At 31.4% G+C, this 21,653-nt stretch overlaps 3 protein-coding genes across 7 annotated transcripts; all 3 read left to right on the plus strand.

Moving 5' to 3' along the window:
• Window positions 1–1,119: 1,119 nt before the first annotated feature.
• LOC110731368 (protein FAR1-RELATED SEQUENCE 9-like) lies at window positions 1,120–5,533 on the plus strand. Of its 4 annotated transcripts, XM_021911221.1 has the most exons (7): window positions 1,120–1,586; window positions 2,111–3,219; window positions 3,464–4,466; window positions 4,544–4,633; window positions 4,709–4,792; window positions 4,876–4,941; window positions 5,028–5,533. In XM_021911221.1, exons 2-7 carry the CDS (start codon window positions 2,792–2,794, stop codon window positions 5,508–5,510), a joined length of 2,154 nt encoding a protein of 717 aa, XP_021766913.1. In that variant the 5' UTR covers window positions 1,120–1,586; window positions 2,111–2,791; the 3' UTR covers window positions 5,511–5,533. The 4 variants fall into 4 exon arrangements, with proteins under 4 accessions (XP_021766913.1, XP_021766914.1, XP_021766915.1 ...); XM_021911222.1 differs by lacking the exon at window positions 4,876–4,941; XM_021911223.1 differs by lacking the exon at window positions 4,544–4,633.
• On the plus strand, window positions 1,487–2,784 carry LOC110731165 (protein FAR1-RELATED SEQUENCE 5-like). The gene is made up of 2 exons (XM_021910997.1): window positions 1,487–1,586; window positions 2,111–2,784. Exons 1-2 carry the CDS (start codon window positions 1,487–1,489, stop codon window positions 2,782–2,784), a joined length of 774 nt encoding a protein of 257 aa, XP_021766689.1.
• A 9,633-nt stretch (window positions 5,534–15,166) lies between the features above and the next one.
• LOC110731370 (RNA pseudouridine synthase 6, chloroplastic-like) lies at window positions 15,167–21,277 on the plus strand. 2 transcript variants are annotated; one of them, XM_021911227.1, is made up of 9 exons: window positions 15,167–15,517; window positions 17,025–17,162; window positions 17,269–17,523; window positions 17,605–17,686; window positions 18,203–18,318; window positions 18,407–18,461; window positions 18,672–18,783; window positions 20,041–20,210; window positions 20,486–20,665. In XM_021911227.1, exons 1-9 carry the CDS (start codon window positions 15,312–15,314, stop codon window positions 20,522–20,524), a joined length of 1,173 nt encoding a protein of 390 aa, XP_021766919.1. In that variant the 5' UTR covers window positions 15,167–15,311; the 3' UTR covers window positions 20,525–20,665. The 2 variants fall into 2 exon arrangements, with proteins under 2 accessions (XP_021766919.1, XP_021766917.1); XM_021911225.1 differs by having other exon boundaries at window positions 15,168–15,517; window positions 20,481–21,277.
• The last annotated feature ends 376 nt before the right edge of the window (window positions 21,278–21,653 follow it).

Consider the following 21,653-nt stretch of genomic DNA (forward strand, 5'->3'; position numbering starts at 1 on the left):
TTGACCAGTTGTGAGTTGTATATGTATTTACTGTTATTACTAACTTTGTTCTCTAGGACAATTGACATGACTAGGAAGGTACATATATAAAGATAAAGCTAAAAACTTAAAAGTGATTGTTTATGTATAATTTTGCTTTTCTCAAATAGGTTTCTTCCTTAATTGATTCCAAATTTATACGCAATTATAGTTTCAATTCATCATGCATTTATAAATGCAACAAATTAATTTTATGTAAGGTAATTCTATAATTAATTAGATGATCACTACTTCATTAATTTTGCCAAATATTGTAATTGGAATCAAATTCTAGAGTCTAGACAAGGCAATAGAGACATTGGAAAGTTACAACCAAGGTTGATGAAAGCTGATAGTTGTTTTATAATTATTTAATTTAAGAGGTTAACAACATTATTTTTAATGGAAATGAGCACTGCCAAAAACACAGAGTTGCAATAAATTGTGGAGTTATCTTATGCATTTGGCAAAACAACCTTTTTAAGACCTTGAATTTTTTTTGTTACCCATTGGGTAATGTATTAAAAAGGTTACTAAAATTGTGGATCTATTTCCCATACTTTGTACTAAAAGTGAAAGTTTTGGATTCCTAAAAAAAATTGGAAATTTTGCCAAAAAAAAAAAAAACCCACCTTTTTATTTTATTTTATTTTTTTGCATATAATCACCTTTTTTTTTAAAAAAAAAAATGTTGTAAAAGACCACCAAATTAAAAAAATGTGTTACAAAATACCACTTTTTAAATTAATAGAGAGAACTAGAGAAGCAAAGACATACTAGTCATACACCCTAGTAAGTAGTCCCCCACAAGGCTACAACCTATAACACAACTATACAAGTACCTTTGGAGCTAGGAAAAATCGACAACCTTATCAACATGTCTAAATCAATTCAAAGATAAGCTAAAATTAATCGATTATAGGTTGAATCTTAGGTTGGAATTTTCAACTGGTTTAATTATATGGGCTAGGTTGATAAACCCTTTAGGGGCGCTTGGTTCGCGGATTATAGGTATTAGGTATGGGTTTAGAATGACCAAAATCCATACCATATGTTTGGTTGTCAAAAATATGATTTTTAAACCCATACCTCAAACCCATGAGGTATGGGGTTTAGATGAAAATTTTACCCTACACCCTAGTGTAGGGTGTGTTCCCTACACCCCCCCTATGCTACGTCGTTTTGTAGCTGGTATTGAGTTCTCATGTGCAGCTTCTTTCCTTTTGCGATTCTTTCCTTTTTTTTTTTTTTTTTTTTCCTTTTTTTCTTTTTTTCTTTTCTTCCTCTTTTTTCCTTTTTCCTTTGATTCTTATTATTCAATTTATGTATATATATGATTTTAAACCCTATTTTTTCTCTCTCTTCAATTGATCAACCAACCTCCATTTTTGATCTACATTTTTCTCTCGCTAATTCATCTTCTTCATTTGATTTTTTGAACGAATTCGTTAATTGTTACCGATCATCAATGGCGAATTCTGCATCTGGAGATTGCGTTGATTTTGATCGCGATTGCGAGCGTGTGTTTCCTTCTGGACTTCGTTTCGTTGATTCGTTTGTGCAACAATGTGAGTAATTGTGATCATAATTTTTCAATTTTTAATTATCCCTAATTTGTTCAGTTATAATGCTCTGTTAATTTGAACTTAATTGATGTATTATTATTCACTTTCGATTTTTGAATTTACTACTTTGATTACATTATGATGAACGTTTTTGGATTGTTGTACTTTGTATGAACATTTTGTTGCTTCATTTGTTGTTTCATTTGTTGTTTTCTCTGTGTTTTAGAATTGTGTGTTTTTGTCGTATATTTTGTAGATTATACTTTCAATTAATCGTTTATGTTTTCTTATTCATTGTTACTAATGTGTTTATGTTCAGTCTTAAAGTCATTTTTGATCATTTATTTTTACATTTTTATATCGATATTATGTGTAGTGGTAAATAATGAAAATATTGTTCAAAATATTATGTGCTGAAATTCTTTTTGCAATTGATCATGTGCTGTTTTGATATTGAACATTTTACTTATTTGTTATTGTTCATTCATGAAACTCTTTATGATCATTTATAATTGTATATTGTGCAGTGGAAAAAAATGATGATATTATGTATTTAGAAGCAGAACAGTCTGAATTAAAGGATAAAGAATTTAAATCTGAAGATGAAGCTTTCGAAGCGTATAATGAATATGCTTTTAGGAAAGGTTTTGGAATTCGAATTGGGAAGAGTAAGAGAAGAAGAGATGATTCTTTTTTGATGAAAAGATTTGTTTGTTGTAATGAGGGATTCAAAGATAATAAGTGTAAGAATAAAAGGATTTATGAGAAGTTGGATCATCGAACTGGTTGTTTAGCTTTTGTGCAGTTTCATATTGATCATTTAGGGGTCTATACATGTACAAGACATGAAATGGTTCATAATCATGCTATGATTCCTCCTGAAAAAAGGCATTTGATAAGGTCTCAAAGAGATGTGAATAAAGAGCAGCTTCTTTTCATTTCAACAATGAAATTGAGTGGAGTCAAAGTTACTGATTCTTTGAGGGTTCTAAAGAAGGAGGTTGGGGGATCTCCTAATCTTTGTTTTACTGCTTCTGATGCTTATAATGCATTGTCATCTGAAAAAGCTGCCCAAATTGAAGGATGTGATGGTAACCAATTGATTAAATATTTTGCCAAGAGACATGTGGATGAGACAGATTTTTATTATGATTTTGAACAAGATGATAGTGGTGCTTTAGTTAGTTTTTTTTTGGCGTGATGGTAGGATGATGAGAGATTATCATTACTTTGGAGATTTGTTGGTTTTTGATACAACTTATAGAACTAATAAATATGGAATGATATGTGCTCCATTTGTTGGGATGAACCATCATGGTAACAATGTCATGTTTGGTATGGGTTTTATTCTTAATGAGCGCACCGAGTCTTTTGATTGGTTGTTTGATACATTTTTGCACTCAATGGGGAGGAAAAGTCCCATTACAATTATGACTGATCAAGCACAAGCGATTGCAGCGGGTATAAGAAACATTTTTCCTTCAACTGTTCATCATCGTTTATGTGTATGGCATCTTGAACAAAATTCTAAGAAACACATTGGAGCATTGAGAGCTTTGGAAGGCTTTACAGATTTGTTTGGATATCTTTTGAAGTATTGTGAAACTCCTGCTGAATTTGAATATTTCTGGAAAAGGTAAATTATTGTTTTTTATATTTATTTTTTATTTTTATTATGTGATATATTTGATTATTATGTGATATATATATGAACATTTAGTGTTTTACATATGATCATACAATTTACTTTGTTATGTATGTTATCATAATATTATTAGTGTCCATATTGTTTATGATCATTATTCTTTACACAAATGTACATATTTTAATTTATATTTTGTTCATTTTTAAATTAATATATGATCATTTCTGTTATACAGGATGTGTGATAAATACAAATGTGAAAATGATGATTGGTTATGTGATTTGTATAAAATAAAGGAAATGTGGTGTCCTGCTTATTCTAAGAAGTATTGGTCTGGTGGTATATTGTCTTCTCAACGTAGTGAAACTACTAATAAGTCAGTTTCACAACGTCTTAATAAGACTCAAGGTTTATGTGATTTTTATCATGTTTTTCTTGATGTCATTTCTGAGTGGAGAAGTAAGGAAGGTGCAAGAGATTACAATACTCTGAGGGGTAATAGGCACCTAGCTTTTGCTAATATTGGTATATTAGTTCATGCAAGATCATTGTACACTATTCAAGCTTATGTTCTTTTTGAAGAGGAGTTCATTAGGGGGACAGCTTATGATCATGTTGATAATGGTTTGCGTTTTCCAGAATATTCATATCTTCTTTGGAGGCCTGGGAAGGATATAATTAAGCATGAAGTTGTTTTTAATAAGGAAACACATGCAATTTGTTGCACATGCATGTACTTTAGTGAGACTGGTTTACTTTGTTCTCATTCTCTTCGAGTATATCATTTGCATTGTGTGCGTAATATTCCACAAGAGTATATAATGAAACGATGGACAAAGGCTGCCATGTGTAGTCATGGTATTGAAGAACCTACTTTGAGGACAAATGTTGTGGCTACTAGTGTTTGGAGGTCACAAACAATCAGAAAGTTTGTTAAGTTGATAACAAGTTGTCAGAATTCTTTGAATGCAAGGGCAGAGGTTGAGTGTTATTTCAATCTGTTAAAAGAAAAGGTTGAGAGTGTATCAGGTGTAATTGACTTTAGTGAACCTGTTAAAGAGGTTGAAATTGTTGATCTTGAGATCAAGAATCCTCCAAAAGCTAGGCCTAAAGGTGAGAGGAATGTAAGGCCTAAGAGTACCTTGGAGAAGCAGTGTAACAAGGCAAAGGGTAATTTCAAGAGGAAAAAGTCTCTGTACACTCCTTACAAAAGGGGTATAGGGCAAGCAGTTGTACAGGTATATGATCATTTCATATTTTCAAATTGATCATTTCAGTTTTCGTAAATGATCATTTATGTTTTTTTTTTAAATAGGAACTTGATGAGAACGGTTGTGCTGTTACTTATGCTAATTCTATTAGTGATCCCATTGAATTGATTGTTTTGAGCAATAAACGGGCTCAGGTAAATTCAAATGTGCCAAAAAAAACATTTTATTTATATTTTATTAATATTGATTTTTATAATTTAAAAATATAGGTCGGCTTAAAATCAGCTGTTGTAGAAGAAATTCCTTCTAGTTCTAAGGAATCAAATCATAGTATTTCCAATGATTTTGATCAGGTATATGAACATTTATGATCTATATTATAATTTTTTTTTATTTAATTTTTTATTTTTTATATTTTTTTTTGGTTTTTTTGTAGGCTACTGGTGAAAGCTCTCTTTCATCTATCATATCTATTGATGTTGATATTTCATCTATTGCTAAGGTTTTTTTTTTTCCATATTTGTTTGTATAAGTGTTTGTAACTGATCATATACTGGTTTATTAATGATCAATTTAATTTTTTTAAAGGCGAAGGATTTAAATCTTGAAGGTGTTTCTGCTGTTCAACCTTGTTCTAATTTTGGTGCAAATGAAGGTGCTTCTGGTGTTAAAACTTACTCTCAAATTAATCCAAGAGTTCCAATTCATACTAGTGCGTCAACAAAATCTCCTGTTGTTATTCAACCTACTGTTCCCAGGAATGTTCAAAATCAAACTCAGAATTGTTCAAACACCAATCCAGAAATGATCATATCCAACTCCAGGAATGTTCAATCAACAAATGTTCAAGTTATTTCTCCTACGGTTCAAATAAATGATCAAGGATTTCCTGTTCAGAATGTTCAAGTTACTCCTCCCACAGTTCAAAGAAATGATCAAGGTGCTCGTGTTCCAATTCTTCAATCAAGAAATGTTCAATTAGGTTCTAAAAAGATTTCTTCTAAATATGATAGGTTGTTAGCCTTTTTTGATACAAGTGTAGCTAAACGTTTGGCTAATAAAGATAAATAATTAGTATTCCAGAACTTTATAAACATTAGACTTTTTTGTAATGTTGATTTAATTACTATTTTGTAATTTTGAATTTTCGATCTATTATATAAAAAACTTTCATTCAAAGATTAAAATGAAATATCAATTACAATAATATTAAAATAAAATCCATAAGTCTACTTCTAAAAAAAAAAAATAGTCATATATAAGAAATGAACATATACATAGTTGTAAATGAACATTTGAAACTACAAAGTTGCAAATTTTCTAGCTTTCCTTCTATTTGCTCTTGATTCAGTGTTTTCTTCAAATAACATCAGTTCTGCTGTGTATTGGAGCCTTAGATTTCTAATTTGTTCCACCTGTTGAACAAAATGAATTGTCAAATTTTAATTAAACAATCTTTACTGTTTCATAAATGAATATTATATCTTAAATAATTGATCATTTATAACTCTTACATTGTTTGGTTTTAAATCACAAATCCAGCTCTCATTAGGATCAGCAGTGAAGGTTTCCATATGCTTCATAATGTAAACTCCACAGTTTGTATAGTCATTGTTGCTACGCCATTTCATCTTTTCCAAAACAACTGTGTAGTCTTCAATTCTTTTTGCATCTTGATATCCAAGGTGTTTCATGTACTCTGCCAATCCTTTTAACTGATAGAAAAAAGAGTAAAAATTGTTTAGAAGTTTGTATTGTGATGAAGACATGAACAATTAATAAAATATAATTGATCATGTAGTCAACTATAAATGAACATATTATCTCACCATCATTTTTGGTTGTTCTTCATATTTTGCTTGGACTGATACCTTTTTTGGTAGTTTTCTATTGTCAATTATATGAATTTTGTCTTCTATATGATTGACGCACAACAGAAAAAAATGTTGAGAAGTTGATACTGGGAAGAAGACCTGAACAAATTATATAATGTTATTGGACAATATATTGAAGGTAATTGAACATTTGTATTAAACAAGAATTAATACCTGTTTATATCCAACAATGCTGTCAATTTTATTCAACTTCAGTTCATTGTCAATTCTTTCTATGAAGGCATTAATTCTTGTCTTCATTGATGATCCTTCTTGACAAACTTTATTTGTGCACATAATGTGCTGTTGAAATACAAACAAACATATAGAAGTTAAATGAATTTTTAGCAATTATTTATCATAGGAAAATAGAATCAATAATATAAAAAAAGAAGAAAGACTAACATGAAGCACTGTTGAGAAATAAATCTTGTTTCTCGGCTTTTTATGATTAAGAAACCTTGCCCATCCATCTATGACACAATTTGTCACTTCAACATCATCTCCAAGAGTTTTCATTTCATTTCTATTGATGAGATTCAAGCCATCATAGTATAAGAGTGCACTGCATTATGAACATTTAATAATATGAATGTGAACATATTTTTATAAAAGATATTAAACCTTAAGTTTAATTAGTGTAAGTAATTACCTTTCATCTTTTCCACCAAGAGCAAAGTCTACCGCAATTTGGTTCATGGCTTTCTCATCTTTAAACAGATCCTTGTACTTGACCAAGTAAGGAGATCGGAAAGCAGGAGGAAGTGTTTTCTTTTCGCGTTTTGGTCTTGTTGTTCAATATAAAATATTGTTAAATTAAGAAAATTATGAGGAACATAAATGAACATTTGAGTGTATATAAATAAATTTGAAATTATACCTTTCAACCTTTTCCTTTTCAGTTTTTTTCTTCTTTTCTGCAATTGACTTTTTCTTATCATCATTCCTGGTCATATTACATAACACAAATGTACATTTAGGTATATGAAAATGTTCATTATTATTTTTGAACATTTACTTAATATAAATAATGTACCTTTTTGTGACTTTTGAGGATGAAGCAACAATCTTCTTGTTTTCACTGAAAAGTGAAACAATGTCAGTACATATTAATAAAATAAAAGCTTCTTATGTAACACCCTGAATCATTTTCAATTCATAAAATGAAAGATATTGATTTAACATAAACCTATTGATTTAACATAAACCACACATTCATATTACATATTCAACAAAATAATGTTCACACATACAATAGTTTGAGAAACACCAGTTTCAAGTTACAACACGATAGTAACATAAGTTAAATTGTTCCATCTAGATATTTTATCCTACACCATTACATAACCCTAATAGTAAGACATGTCTTCAGGATTTTACCCCTCCACTTTTTCATCATTTTTTGTTTTTTCAAAAACATCTTCCTTGTTTTGTTTTCCACCTCCAACTGTGTTTTTTGGATCATCACTTTTTTCACCACCATCTGACCTAGGGTCAGCATCAACCACTGAACCAGATCCTGCATCTAAGAAAAAATTTAATTAGATATAATATAATTTCTTTGTAAATGAACATTTGAGTATTTATAATTGAACATTATACCTGTTCTAGGCAATCCTTCATTATCTGACCTAGTGTCAGCATCAAGTTTTGAACCAGTTGCTGCGTCTAACAAAATAATACAATTAATAATGAATATTTCTTGTTTGTAAATGAACATTTTACACTTTTTAATTGAACATTATACCAGTTCTAGAAAATTCTTCAATTCTTTGTTCTGAAGCTGCTGAAGTTTTACCCACATCCTTTTCTCCAGCTGTATTATAAATCATCATTTTGGAGATACACTAAGTTAATAGTATTTACACATAATAATTAGAAATGAACATTTCTACTTAAGTTTATGTACATTATTATTAAATATATGAACATATTACCATTTGTTGAAATTATTGGTTGTTCAATTATATCACCAAGTGTTGAAAAGGTGGGCCCTGTTTCTGTTTAGGACAATTTAGACCACAAATTTAGAATTTTTCATATAAAAATTAGGATATATAGTCTCTTTTAGTTAGAATTTACCAATGGCTGGAGAAGGTGGAGTCAACCCCAAGCTGAAAGCTTTTCTGATGTCATATTCTTGTTCTTTTTCCTTTCCCTTTTTGGTTAATTTCTTCCCAGTCATTTGCTTCTCAGTTGTTTGCTTTTCAGACCCTTGCATCAGATTCTTCTCAGCTTGTGCAAGTGCATTTAGGAAATCCTCACTGCCAAAGAATTCTTCATCTTGGCTTAGAATTGATGGTTCCCTAGCTACCACCTTTCCTAAAACTTCATCAACTTTTTTCACCAAGTCATTTCCAGGGAAGATATCCTTTGCCTTCACCAATTTTGAAGAAAGCTTTGACAGGTTTGAACAAGTTGTTTTTACCAGGGAAACAAAATCATCCATAAAAACCTATATGAATGAATATTAAAAATTATGCAGTTGAACATTTCAGATTATACAAATGAACATTTATGTTAACAAAAGTGATCATTTTATAACCTTAGGACTTTCTTCAACTTCTGCAGCAATCCTTGGTAGAATTTTCCCTCTCCCAAATCCCAATTCTAATTCAATCTTCAACCTCTCAAGAACCATGTCTCTATTCCATGCAGATATGATAGGAATTGTTCTTGGAGGCCTTTTGTCTAACCTCTGAACTCTATCAAAATAGAACAACTACAAGAAAAAAGAAAACATGGAACAGAACATAAACAATAAAAAAAAGTGCATTTATTTAAATTTAAATGAACATCTTGTATCTAAGAATATACCATCAGAAATTGAAGAGGGCCTTTGTAGAACCCCTTGCCTTGCTGCTTTCTCCAATCAACATGACATTTGATAAGTGAGTCATATACAAACTGACACCAGTTCAAATTTTTTATGTTTTCTTTGTCCATCATAGAATAAAGAAATTTGAAATGGCATTGATTGTTTGATACACATTTCATCAAGCAGTTCACAGCCACTGCTAAAAAGTTAGTAATGAAATGTTCACTTGGTGGTCTGTTGTTGGTGAATTTATCATTTATGTATCCATTCACAATCTGCAAACAAAATGAACAAAACATTTATACTTTTGATCATTTAATGTATTTAAAATGAACATTTAAAACTGATCATACCTGACTCACTGATGGAGTTTTTCCTGACCATGATTTTCTCCATTTCTTCAGAAATTCTGCATACTCCTCACTAATTTTATCAGACTTTGGCTCAACAATTGGAATTTCTCCTGTAGGCAAGCCATAAACTACCCTAACATCCTCTACCTCAATTTCTATTTTTTCATTCTTTGGTAGTTCAAAATACTGGCTATTTTCTTCAAAACTTCCCAATAACCAGTTACAGAACTTTTGATCAAGTTGAGGTAAACTAATGTCAAGAAGTGATCCTAACCCTATATCAATAATTTGTTGTTTTTGGGTAGGTGTCATCTTTTTTATCCATGCAATGAACTTCACATGTCCTCCTCTCTTTGAAGATTTCTCTTCCTCAAATTCATCTTCCTGAATTTCCTCAACTTCATCAGTTTCTATTGCTTGAACCATTTCAGTTTTCATTTTCTTTTTTCTCCTACCTTCAATCTTTCCTTCATCATACAGTACCATCTTTTGCTCCTCCTTTTCAACCTTTGCCTTCACTGAATTCCCTTTCTTTGCCTGTTTCTTCCTTGGCTTTACTTCTTCCTCTTCCTCCTCTTCCTCCACCTCATAATCATCCTCACTGACAGGCTCTTCTTCTGCTCTATAAACTGACTCTTCACTATCATCATCACTGTCAGGATCTTGAGAGGGTTCATCTGATGGTACTTCTTGTATTTTTTTTCTCTTTCCAGCATTTCTCTTGGCAGGACTGACATCTGAAAATTAAATATATAATTTTGTTTAAGTATTGAAAATGTACAGTAAGCAAATGATAAAATGAACAAAATTGTTTTCTCAAATGATCATTCTATATATAGAAATTGAACATTTATAATATATCATTATATACCTGCTTTTCTTTTGCCAGCAACCTTAGAAGTTTTCTTCACTTCTAGAGTTTTCTTTTTCCCACCTATATATTGAAATTGAACATTAATGATATACCATCATAAATGATCATTCTATACATTAAGATTGAACATTTACCCTTTTTGCCTTGGTCTGGAGGATATTCAGCAGGAGCACCTGCCATTTTTTTTATTGGAGTAGGTGCTGGAGGTGGTGCATCAGCTTCCTTTTGAATAGGAAAATTCCTTGTAGACATTCTTCTCTTCTGTCCTATTTTTGCGGTTTCTTTAGCAGGCTCAACATCCTTCTTCAGGCTTCCCTTTTTAGATTCATCTAACAGAACATCTATTGTTTTTAAAAAAATTTATGTTAGTATATTTGAAAGTGTAATATTTATTGTGTAACAGAAAAGTATTATGATTACCTTGGCTCCTTGTAATTCTACCACTTGGCACAACAACAAGGCTTTTGTTTTTGTTTTTCCTTGCAACCATTTTGTATCTTGTTTTCATTTTGGTTGACTGATCACTTTTTTGTGATGATGGAGCTGTCTCCTCACTAAGTTTTGTGGAAACTTTATCATCATCTTGATCTAGAAGATAAGTTTCATCCTCAATTTGAACAAAATCAGGTGCAATTTGTGCTGCATATGAAATGATCAAATATAAAAGATTAAATAAACATTATTAAATTGGATGACAAAAGTTTACTATATACAATATAAATGAACATTTCAGGTAATGAATATGTACATTTTCCACTATTTACCTTTCGGATCTGTTGTCTTTGTAGACTCATCTTCCACTGTTTTCTCTTTAGGGATTTTCTCCTTTTCAGGCTCTTTTTTTCCCTCTTGTCCTTCTATGAAAATTTAATTAGTTAATATTTATATATTTTTTTAATCTTATTGAACATTCAATATTATGTAGATCCAATATGAACATTTTATGTAATAAAAATGTACATTTATAAATTTTTACCTTCTACATTTGTTGTCTTTGGAAAGACATCTTCCACAGTTTTGTCTTTAGGGCTTTTCTCTTTTTCAGTCCCTTTTTTTCCTTCTTGTACTTCTATTAAAATTTATTTAGTTAAAATTTAATTTTTTTAATCTTATTGAATATTTAATATTATGCTTTTCCAATATGAACATTTTTTGTAATAAAAATGTACATTTTAAAATTTTTACCTTTTTCCACAGTTTTCTCTTCTATTGGCCCTTTTTCTTTCTTTTTTGCTTCACCTTCAAAAGTAATAGTATTGTTAAAATTGATATTTATGACTATTAAACAAAAATATTCAATAAATATGATCATTTACCTTTCCTGATTTCCTTGCTTGCCTTTTCCATTCTTTTGAGATTTCTCATAATTCTGATTGTCGATTCTTTGTACTTTCTGTAAATGTATGATATTAACTTTGAAATATATTCATTAATTGATTAAATTAATTCAATTATTTAAATTTAAACATACTTTGGGTTTCTCTCTATGTCTAAATGTATTTCTCGCATCTTGTCCTTTAATGTTGTTATTCTTGAATCATCTTTGGGTTTTCTGATATTTCATTAAAAATATGTTTGAATTTACAATTTTGATTAGTAAATAAAAAAATGAACATATAACTTATATTACTATTGGCCATGAGCAAACTTTTTTGTACTGATTTTCAAATGAACATATAGTCTATCTAAATTGAACATTTAAGTTTTCTTACTTTTGGCCAAGACTATTCTTTACTGGATTGCTTTGCACTTTTGGTTGAACTTCTTCTTGCTTGCTGAAATCAATATTAAGAAATACTTTAAATAAAAAATGCACATAAATTGTACATAAAATATACTGTTATAAAAATGAACATTTGTTTATATAAAATTGATCATTAGTATACCTTTCATCCCTGCTCTCTTTGTCAGTTGTGTTATGTGTAGCAGACACACTCTTAGTTGTTGCATTAGTAGCAGGAATGTTCTCACTTTGTTCACTTAAAAAAAACAGAATTATTTTATATAATATGATATTAAAGTATGAACTAATTTATACAATGAAGAAGATAATTAGTTATTTTGTATAAAGCTTTTATACCTTATTGTTTGATTTGTCTCTGGTGGTCTTGATTTTGACATAACAAATTTCACTCGAACCTTTTTTTTTTCACTAAAATTTTAAGAATTACCTAATAAGTTTGGTATATATATACAATGTACAATAATTGAATGTAAAAACAATTATTTTATACATATAAACTTACTTGTTTAAAGTGTATCTTTCATAACTATTACCATATTCATTTTGTTGTATAACCTTCTTTAGAGTTAATGGTTCAGATTTCCCATCTCTAAATTGAAGCAAGTGTATCACTCTAAATGGCACATCACTACATTATAAATTAATTACATGACATTAGTTTGAATGCATATCACTGAAATGATTATTATCATATTTATATATGTGCATGATGATTTAATGAAATGTATATTTGTTATTTAAATCTCAATGACTACTCAAATGAACAAATATACATATATGATCATAATTATATCTATAAATGAACATTATGAGTATCAAATATGATCATATACAATGATGTTTCAATGAAATGTACTTTTGTTTTTAAATCTCAATAAATACTCATATGAACAAATATAAATATATGATCATAACTATATCTATAAATGAACATTATGAGTATCAAATATGATCATATACAAATAACATATTAAACAAAGATAAAACCAATTTTATCAAATACAACTAGCATATTAGACATGAACATAATATATTCTGTAAATGACTAATTACCTTGGTAGTGGAGACATTGTTAAATCCGTACCAATTGACTTGTCAATATCTTTTAAAAGTTCCGGATCTACAATTGGATCATTTTGGCGGTTTTTTTTCAATTTGTCTACTCTTGACTGAAGAGGTACATCATCATCATCGTCTCTGTTTTATTTAATAAATTGTTAATGTTTTAGTTATTTTCAGTAAAATCTTAGAACAATTACTACAATCGCAAAAAATTTTAACAAAAATTAGGTTTTACAAAAGTTAGGGTTCATACATTTCTTCAGAAATTTTCAACAAATTACTCGTCTGTGAAGTATTTTTCTCCAAAATCATACTACAATTGCAAAAAATTGAACAAAAATTAGGTTTCACACATAAAATCGCACTATAATTGTCATCGCAAGAATATGAACAAAATTACTTACTCTTTGGTAACATTTTGCTCTGATTTTCCAGTTTTATCTTCCATGTTCTTCTCTAAAGCGTTTTTTTTGCAAAATCACTCTACAATCACAAGGAAAAGAACCAAAATTATGCTTCATACAAAAATTGTACTAAAATCGTAATCAAATGAACAAAATTACTTACTCTTTATCAAAATGCTGCTGCGATTGTTTAATTTCATCTCGAATATCAGACATTTGAAGTAATTATGAAGTGTTTTGAAGCAATTTTGCAATAATTTGAAGAGAATTTCGTTCCGATTCGACGGTGTTGATGAGAGAGAAATTCTACAAAAATGAAGAAGATGGTTTTTAGAGAGAGAATAATTTGATATGGATAGTTTTTTTTTTTTACCGTGGTTAGTGGGGGTAGTTACTGTAGTTTGTGGGGGTAGGGGAAAAACGCAAAACGCTGCGTTTTGTAGGGGGTGTAGGTTATGGTACCTACACTAGGGTCTAGTGTATACTAATTAGGGTTTAGAAACCTTGGGGAGAAGGCGGGTTTGGCTCATTCCATTCCCTTAAATATCAAATATATGAAATTAAGGGGATGATATTTCATTCCAGAATTGAACCAAACACATAGTATTAAGTATCAAGTTCCAACTCGATACCACCTTAACCCTATTCCTGATTCCAAACCTATACCACTCTGCGAACCAAACGCCCCTTATAGGGATTATGATAAGGTTGAAATTTCTAATTTGAGAATAACTTGTCAAAATCAATTATTACCTCCGTTGATTCACTTAACACATTATATTATTTCTCGGCAAATTTTAAATTAGGCCCCGTTCTATTCACCTTAATTTTGCTGAACTGAAATTATTTTTATTGAACTGAAATTATTTTTGCTGAACTTAAATTATTTTTACTGAACTTGAATTAATTTTACTGAATTGAAATTATTTTTGCTGAGCTGAAATTATTTTTACTGATTTTCTATTATAATTCTTCTTTAATAAAACTGAATTTTGCTGAACTGAACTTATTTTTACTGAACTAAAATTATTTTTACTGAACTGAAATTATTTTTACTGAACTGAAATTATTTTTTAAGGTGAAGAGAACATGACCTTACACTATTGTTGTTAGGATTGATTTAGATTTGGACATTTTTATTGGACAAAAGAGTGAATTTTCAACGTATGAGACAAAGGTTCATATTGTGCAATTTTTTTCTCCCTAAAAGTTAAGAAATATTAAATAGAGCGACTTTTAGGGTGATCTATTAGCAAAAAGTTAGTTTTGTTCAAGAATCTCAACCATTTAAAACTAACAAGCTGAGTTCGGAGTAAGAGACTCTTAAACCTATTTATACCAAACCGAACCCAAAATCAACCCAACCTAACCCATTGTTAGTTCTAAGCATTGTTCATCCATTTAAAGAAAAAAGGAAGCAAATTCGATTCATCTACGAAGTATATCAATGCATCATTATTCATTAACAATTTAACATTACTGTTTAAGAATTAAGTTAGTACTGGCATATCAATATCAAGTCAGGTCAACATTAAGACTATCTATAATACCTTTTCAAGTTTGAGTTAAAATCAGTTAGAGTGAAAGTTCAACACGATTTAAGTTCGACGAATAAAGTGTCCCAAGTCCATTTTGATTTGGGCCAACCTTGATTCAAGACTCAATTGACAATTCCACTTATCCTCTTCTCAATTGACCCTTAGAATTTCTACTGCACCTTTTGTGCTCTTTCCAGTGCAAATTATGCTGGGAAACCCGGTTACAATTAGGGCAGGGAATTTCAGGCCAATTTTAACCAATTATGCAACCCCATATCACAGAATCCGGAGCAACCATACCCGTGTAATCGGAGCTCCGGCAACTCTCCGGCGGCGCACGTTAGCAGGCACCCCCACCAAGAATGGCAAATGGGTTGTTAACTGTGTTGCTTCTGCTACCTTTGCTAATGGGTAATCCAAATTTCATCATTCTCTTATTTCAATTTCTTTTATAACTATTGATTTAATAATATGGATTAATATGTAAATGGGTTTCTCAGATTTAGCTCCAATGTGATTTATTCAGTCAAGAATTTTAATTTTATTCGCTTAATTCTTGATAAATTATTGTTGTTTTTTTAACTTAAGTATGGATAATGCAGTTTGCTGTGTGAAATTTGAATGAGATTTTCTGACATTTTTATACAAGTTATCTACCTCAATTTGAAACCTCTTATCTGAGAATTGAACAACTACCCAATTAAAATTGTACTGTAATTTGTAACTCTGAACCCCTAATTGCACATTTATGAATATATTCTACATATATTAGCATAATGTTGTAAATTAGAAGCATTGAGTCTTGAATTCTGAGCTTTGATGTTTAAAGGGAAGGAATTTTGAGTGAATCAGATTTTTGCACTCAAAGAAGTGTTCTTTTTCCAACAATGGACTGTAAGTCTGTTAGTTTTCTGTTAATAGGTAGTGTTACTCGAATATGAAATTAGTCATAGGAAAGTTGGTTATAATTGATTATAACTTTATAAGATTTGAGTAGATGGATAGTTTTGAATATATCATGAATAGCATTAAACATGTTACTCAATTATTTAGCATTTTAGCATGAACTCATGAAGTATTGGGAAGCCAGTACTAGCAGGTGGTCTAATCAACACTTTAGTGACAAAGGAATCTATGATCAGCTGTAGAGATGCTTGCACATTAAGCCATCATATAGCTCTGTGGAGATTTTTTTTTTTTTGTTTTGTTTGTTTTTGTGAGTTACAGAATAAAACTGACAGAAACACGCCATAGGATTGTACTTACAGTGTACTACCTTATAGGTGTTTGCCATTTTCAAGGCCATTAGACTACTAGTATTACCAATGTTATCAGCTTGTTTGAGGGCATGTTTAATACTTTAATTCTTCCAAGGTAATTATTAAGCCTACTATTGTATAGCTAATGTATGTATCCGTTGGAAATTCCTTATCAACCCATTAATTTGTTCTTCGGGACTTGCAAAACAAGAACTTATGCTAAAACAATTTCCTCATGGGACTTCTCAAACGACAATTTTTTTTTTTTTTTTTAAGACTAATTTTTTTTACTGCTTATCCTTTGATGAAAGTTAGTTAAAGGAAACCTCTTTGGCTTCAATCTTCTACATAGGGTGTGTGCATTTAAGGGCACATTTGAATCAACTAGCTTGTCTAGTCACTGGGGAAGATGTGTGGTTTCTACCATTCCCTCTACTTGGTTCATGTTGTCCCTTTATTTACTTCCTGGTTTTGAAAGGACAATAACATGTATAAGTCATTCTATTTGCTTGCGTGAGTTCTTAGATCTCTCTTAAGATTCTGCAAGTTTCCATGTCTGTAAATCATGAGCTTTCAGCAGATAGTAATCAACTTAGACATATATGGCTACAAGCTTTGCTTTTCTGACATCACATCTGACTTTCAATGCTAATTTTCAGCTACCCAGAATATGATCGCCTTTTACCCTGCCCTCCCTCAAATCACAGCAATCACCCACCTAGAGTTGAACACTTGGTGGTTTTAGAAGAAGGCCCTGTTTGTGATTACATTAGCAGAACTTTAAATCTCCCACCACTGTAAGTGTTGTTATACGGTTTCATCTTCTTTTTTCCCCTCATGGCATTCATTTTTGTTGATGATGAAGTGGGATGAGGTCCCTAATTGAGTTAATGATTTGTGAAGGTATGTTGCTGACCTTATCCATTTTGGAGCTGTATATTATGCACTTGTGCATCCTAAGCCTCCAGCAACTGCAACTCCAGAGCAAGTTAAAGTATACGAAAAATTTACTTCACCTCATCTTCTAAAACAGAGGCAGTCACTTGAAGGGAAAACTGTTTCAGAAGCACAAAAGACTTTCCGTATAACTCACGTTAATGAACATGTTGAAGTTGGAACTTACTTGCGTGTTTATGTACATCCAAGACGCTTCCCAAGGTTTTCAAGAATAAAGTTACTTTTAGTTCTTGGTGCTTGCAATTTTTATTGTATGTAATACAGGCATTGAATTCTTTTCAGGTGCTATGAAATTGATTGGAAGTCGAGGATTATAGCCATTACTGACAATTATGTGATTCTGGACAAGCCTGCTGGCACCTCTGTATGTAAATCTTGGAACTTCTACTTATGTTCTTTAGAGTCTTCTGATGAAAAGATGTATGTGCGTTTTTGATGAATTAATGAGAATAGATGTCACGCAGTTAGGAGAAATGAATATTTTTCCTCATTGTCACTCCACTATGTTGTGTTTAACTGGTGAGAAGAATTTAAAGCTGCATGCATTCCAAGCTATGGTTTGTTGGACTCTGGCTTGATGAGATTGAGTATTATTCAACCAATATAGAGCTTGGAGTTTAAGCGCCTGATCTGATCTTTTCTTGCTGTTAAGAATATTTTTAACCACTTTCTCGCTCTGCCTTTGCATTATTGAGTTGACGCCTATCATTCATTAGAGAAATGAGTTGTGCTTATCCCTAATTTTGTTAAGATCATGCCCGTGGTCATGCAAATCATCCCTTTTAACTAAATCTATGATTATCTTCTGATGCAATCCTACGAAATGCCTATTGTCAATCTTTAAGCTGATATCTTCTGTGATGCTTCTGTGTTTGAATAGGTAGGAGGTACTTCCAACAATATCGAAGAAAGTTGTGCAAATTTTGCTACTCGTGCTTTGGGATTGACTAGTCCACTCTTGACTACACATCAAATTGATAATTGCACTGAAGGATGGTAATATGTGTAGACAGTTGCCAAAATATATTTTACTGAACTTTATTGCTGCCTACATCAGTATGTGACCTCTCTAAACTCATTTCAGTGTTGTGATGGCCAGAACTGAGGAATATAGTTCTATCTTTCATGAAAAATTTAGAGTAAGTTTATTGTGTTCCATAAAATTAGTTTCCTGTGTGATATAATGCTATTGTTTAGAAAATGGACAATCAAATACACTTCTGACCGAAATTCAATTTCTATGTTGGGTGCAGTTAAACATCCAACACAGCAATACGTCTTTGAAAGTATCTTTCAGCATTCAGCTGATACCCTGTAATTAATCTTATTGTACATTTGCTTTACATAAGGAAAAGAAGGTCAAGAAAATCTATCTTGCCCTCGTTGCAGCTCCAATATCTTGTGGAATTATCACCCATTACATGCAGCCGGCAAAGCTTGCTCCACGTATAGTTTCTGAAGGTAAACATGTCAACACATCAGGCCTGTTATTCTCATTTCATAAATTTGTCAAATATATAATTCTGGTTGAAAGAGTCCTACATTATTTGTCTGTAATGTCTTGAAAAACTTGCCCAGTTTTTGCTAAATATAATAAGACAACTCATTACAGATCATAGATTTAAGGAGGCCTCAATTCCTGTAGCAAATTAGCAATGTCACCTTATCCCTATTTACATAAAATTACTCATTAACTCAATCAAATTTCTTCAGTCGTACAACAAATATTAGTATAAAACCATGTGCCCGAAATCGATGCTTTCTCTTTCTTCTACGTATCAGGTCTTCTCTCTAATTTTTTCATTAACACCAATTTTTCATTTTTTATAATCATACAATAATTTATACTTTGTATTATATATTTCCTCCATGTCTCAAACATAAAATATTTGTTTTTTTGGAATGCTTCACAATGCATGGATCCTTTTCTTCAAAGAATTTTTTTTTGGCGGAATCACAGCACCAGGACCTTCTGTGTAAGTGGGGACATCCACTTTTGCAACTTTGTTGTTCTTGCTCTCTTTTGTAGGCAATGTTGTCAAATATCACCTCTCTGTCCAATCAATTGCTTTGCATGCAAAAAGATATGATGCATAGATTGATATTGGAGGAGATAAATAGGAAGTATATCAGAAATTCAAATTTTTAGTAGATTCATTGAAACGTTTTTGGATAAGATATATGGAAACTAGGAAGCTACGAGAAAGTAATAGAAACCTCAAATTACATGTTATCTTTCCAAAAGATCCATTTCCCTTCAACTTTTAGTTTTATATGTCTCATTTAGACATGTTTACCAATTATAAGAGCTGTGTTTTCGTATTTTTCACCTCAAGCATCAATCCATAAATTATACGGAGTATTTACTTGTGTAGCATGGGCATCAAACTAGTTTTAAGTGTGATTGAGTAAGAGTAATAAAAGTTTAGTAAATAGTAGTTCTTTTGAGTCTCTTTCCTGAAAACAAGAAAGATCAGACTTTCTTCCCTCATGATGAAGTTCAGTAGTACAGCAGCATAAGTAATTGTGGATGTGGTATTCGGATGCAAATATGCTTTATAGGAGTGATTTTTTATTTTTTTTTAATACATTGTGTCAGATACATAGGATTAGTGTTTGTAAGCTCTGTATAACAGCTTGTGTTAACTGTTAAGTAGCTAGGCTCTATTTCAATGAAGGTAACTTTTGCATAAAGCTGAGAGTGTGCATTCAATGCAGAGTATGAGAAAGGGTGGCAATTATGTCAGCTTGAAGTTTTGGATTGCAAAGAAGTTTCTTGGCCAAACTCTACCATTGAAGAAAAGTATCAAATCAAAGACTGCGGATGGCTTGTCAAGACTTTTGCATATGAATGTAAAATCAATCTTTTGACTGGACGAACTCATCAGGTATTGCTACCGCTCAATGTCATGTTACTATAAGACTTCATTTCAACTTCAAGACACAACTATTCAGACCATAAAAATTAACTACTAGTAGATTAGCTAGTCGGAAACTTGGATACATTCGTGTAGTATACAAGTATTCAGTTCTGACGTCAATATCCTAGTTCGACTTCCCTTGTTGATCTCCTTTGAAAATTGAGATGTGAGGTTAATCACCCTCTGTGCACCGAAAGAAACTTGTGGACTTACTTGTGCACCTAATTTTTGGGTCAGATCAGAGCACAACTTGCTGCTTGTGGAGCTCCTTTAATTGGTGATTCAATGTATATGCCAGCTGCGCTTGCTGAGCTAACCAAACCTGGAGTATCTCCCTTTGGTAAATACAAGAGAGAATACTCATGTGAGGATGAAAGAAGAATTGCTACTGAAAATTGGATTTCTCTGCATGGAAAGGAGCCAAGTTTAGCCATTGGCCTTCAAGCATGTCAAATTTCATGGGATAATGGTGAACAAGTCTATGAAGCTGGATCTCCTTGGTGGAGATAAGGATATTTTCTGCGCTCTAAGAAAGTAAGATCTCCATATTGATGAAACATGGGTTTGCTGATGTCCACCACTGTAGTCTTCATGATAAGGCCTTTGCTAGGTGATTGGGTGTTTTTCCTTAGGAAGGAGGTAGCAGTCTCTGATATATATGTCATAGATAGTGTTGGGATCGCTGTCAGATATGATTTGCAGGGTTGTGGGATTTTCGACTGCGTTTAGTGATTTACATCAGGATAACCTCCTAAGGCAGTGTAAGCTGAAAGCTTTTGTGATATGTTCTGTAAATTGCATCTTAAACATGACTTCAGGAAGGAATTTCAACAATACCTGCATTTTGTGTTTGTCAGAGGATGAGGTGAATGCTTGTATTCTTGTAAGGAAGAAAATAGATGTATTGTTTGAAGTTAATTTACAATGGTGAACAATGAGATGTATATTTTTATTAAATTTGATTTTCTTACTCATCACAACTATTTGTATTGCACAATTAAGCCCTGATAAATAAAATTTTGACAATTTATTATTGACAATATTGTTGGTTGTCCAATATCACTATTGAACTTCTCTAGCCTTGTAAACTTTGTGCCGCGATAACTGCTTTGCTCGGACTTGGCACTTACCTTTGGTTCATTCAATGCCAAATTCCATGCTCACGCTTTGCTCTAATATTCATTTGCATGCTCACATGATGATTAGTTTGTGCTCTCAAGAAATCTTGTCAACAAAATCACATTGAAGAAATCTTGCCAATTCCTTTGTCCCTAGTCACCATTTTGGAGCATCAGATGTCAACAAAATAACTAGTGTTTATATTGGTACGTGTAGTAGAAAGTAACCCAACACAATTTTGTTTGTTAAAAGAGTATTTCATATTCTTAAGGTCTAACTTTACTCAAATTC

Source organism: Chenopodium quinoa, unplaced genomic scaffold, assembly GCF_001683475.1.
Source record: "Chenopodium quinoa cultivar QQ74 unplaced genomic scaffold, ASM168347v1, whole genome shotgun sequence".
Taxonomy (NCBI): Eukaryota; Viridiplantae; Streptophyta; class Magnoliopsida; order Caryophyllales; family Amaranthaceae; genus Chenopodium; species Chenopodium quinoa.

Coding starts and splice junctions, on each gene's coding strand:
- LOC110731165 (XM_021910997.1), top strand. CDS start 1,487: ATGGCGAATTCTGCATCTGGAGATTGCGTTGATTTTGATCGCGATTGC. Junction 1,587..2,110: donor TGATTCGTTTGTGCAACAAT/GTGAGTAATTGT, acceptor TATATTGTGCAG/TGGAAAAAAATGATGATATT.
- LOC110731368 (XM_021911221.1), top strand. CDS start 2,792: ATGATGAGAGATTATCATTACTTTGGAGATTTGTTGGTTTTTGATACA. Junction 4,467..4,543: donor TAGGGCAAGCAGTTGTACAG/GTATATGATCAT, acceptor TTTTTTAAATAG/GAACTTGATGAGAACGGTTG. Junction 4,634..4,708: donor TGAGCAATAAACGGGCTCAG/GTAAATTCAAAT, acceptor TTAAAAATATAG/GTCGGCTTAAAATCAGCTGT.
- LOC110731370 (XM_021911225.1), top strand. CDS start 15,312: ATGCTGGGAAACCCGGTTACAATTAGGGCAGGGAATTTCAGGCCAATT. Junction 17,524..17,604: donor CATCCAAGACGCTTCCCAAG/GTTTTCAAGAAT, acceptor AATTCTTTTCAG/GTGCTATGAAATTGATTGGA. Junction 20,211..20,480: donor TGACTGGACGAACTCATCAG/GTATTGCTACCG, acceptor TTTTTGGGTCAG/ATCAGAGCACAACTTGCTGC.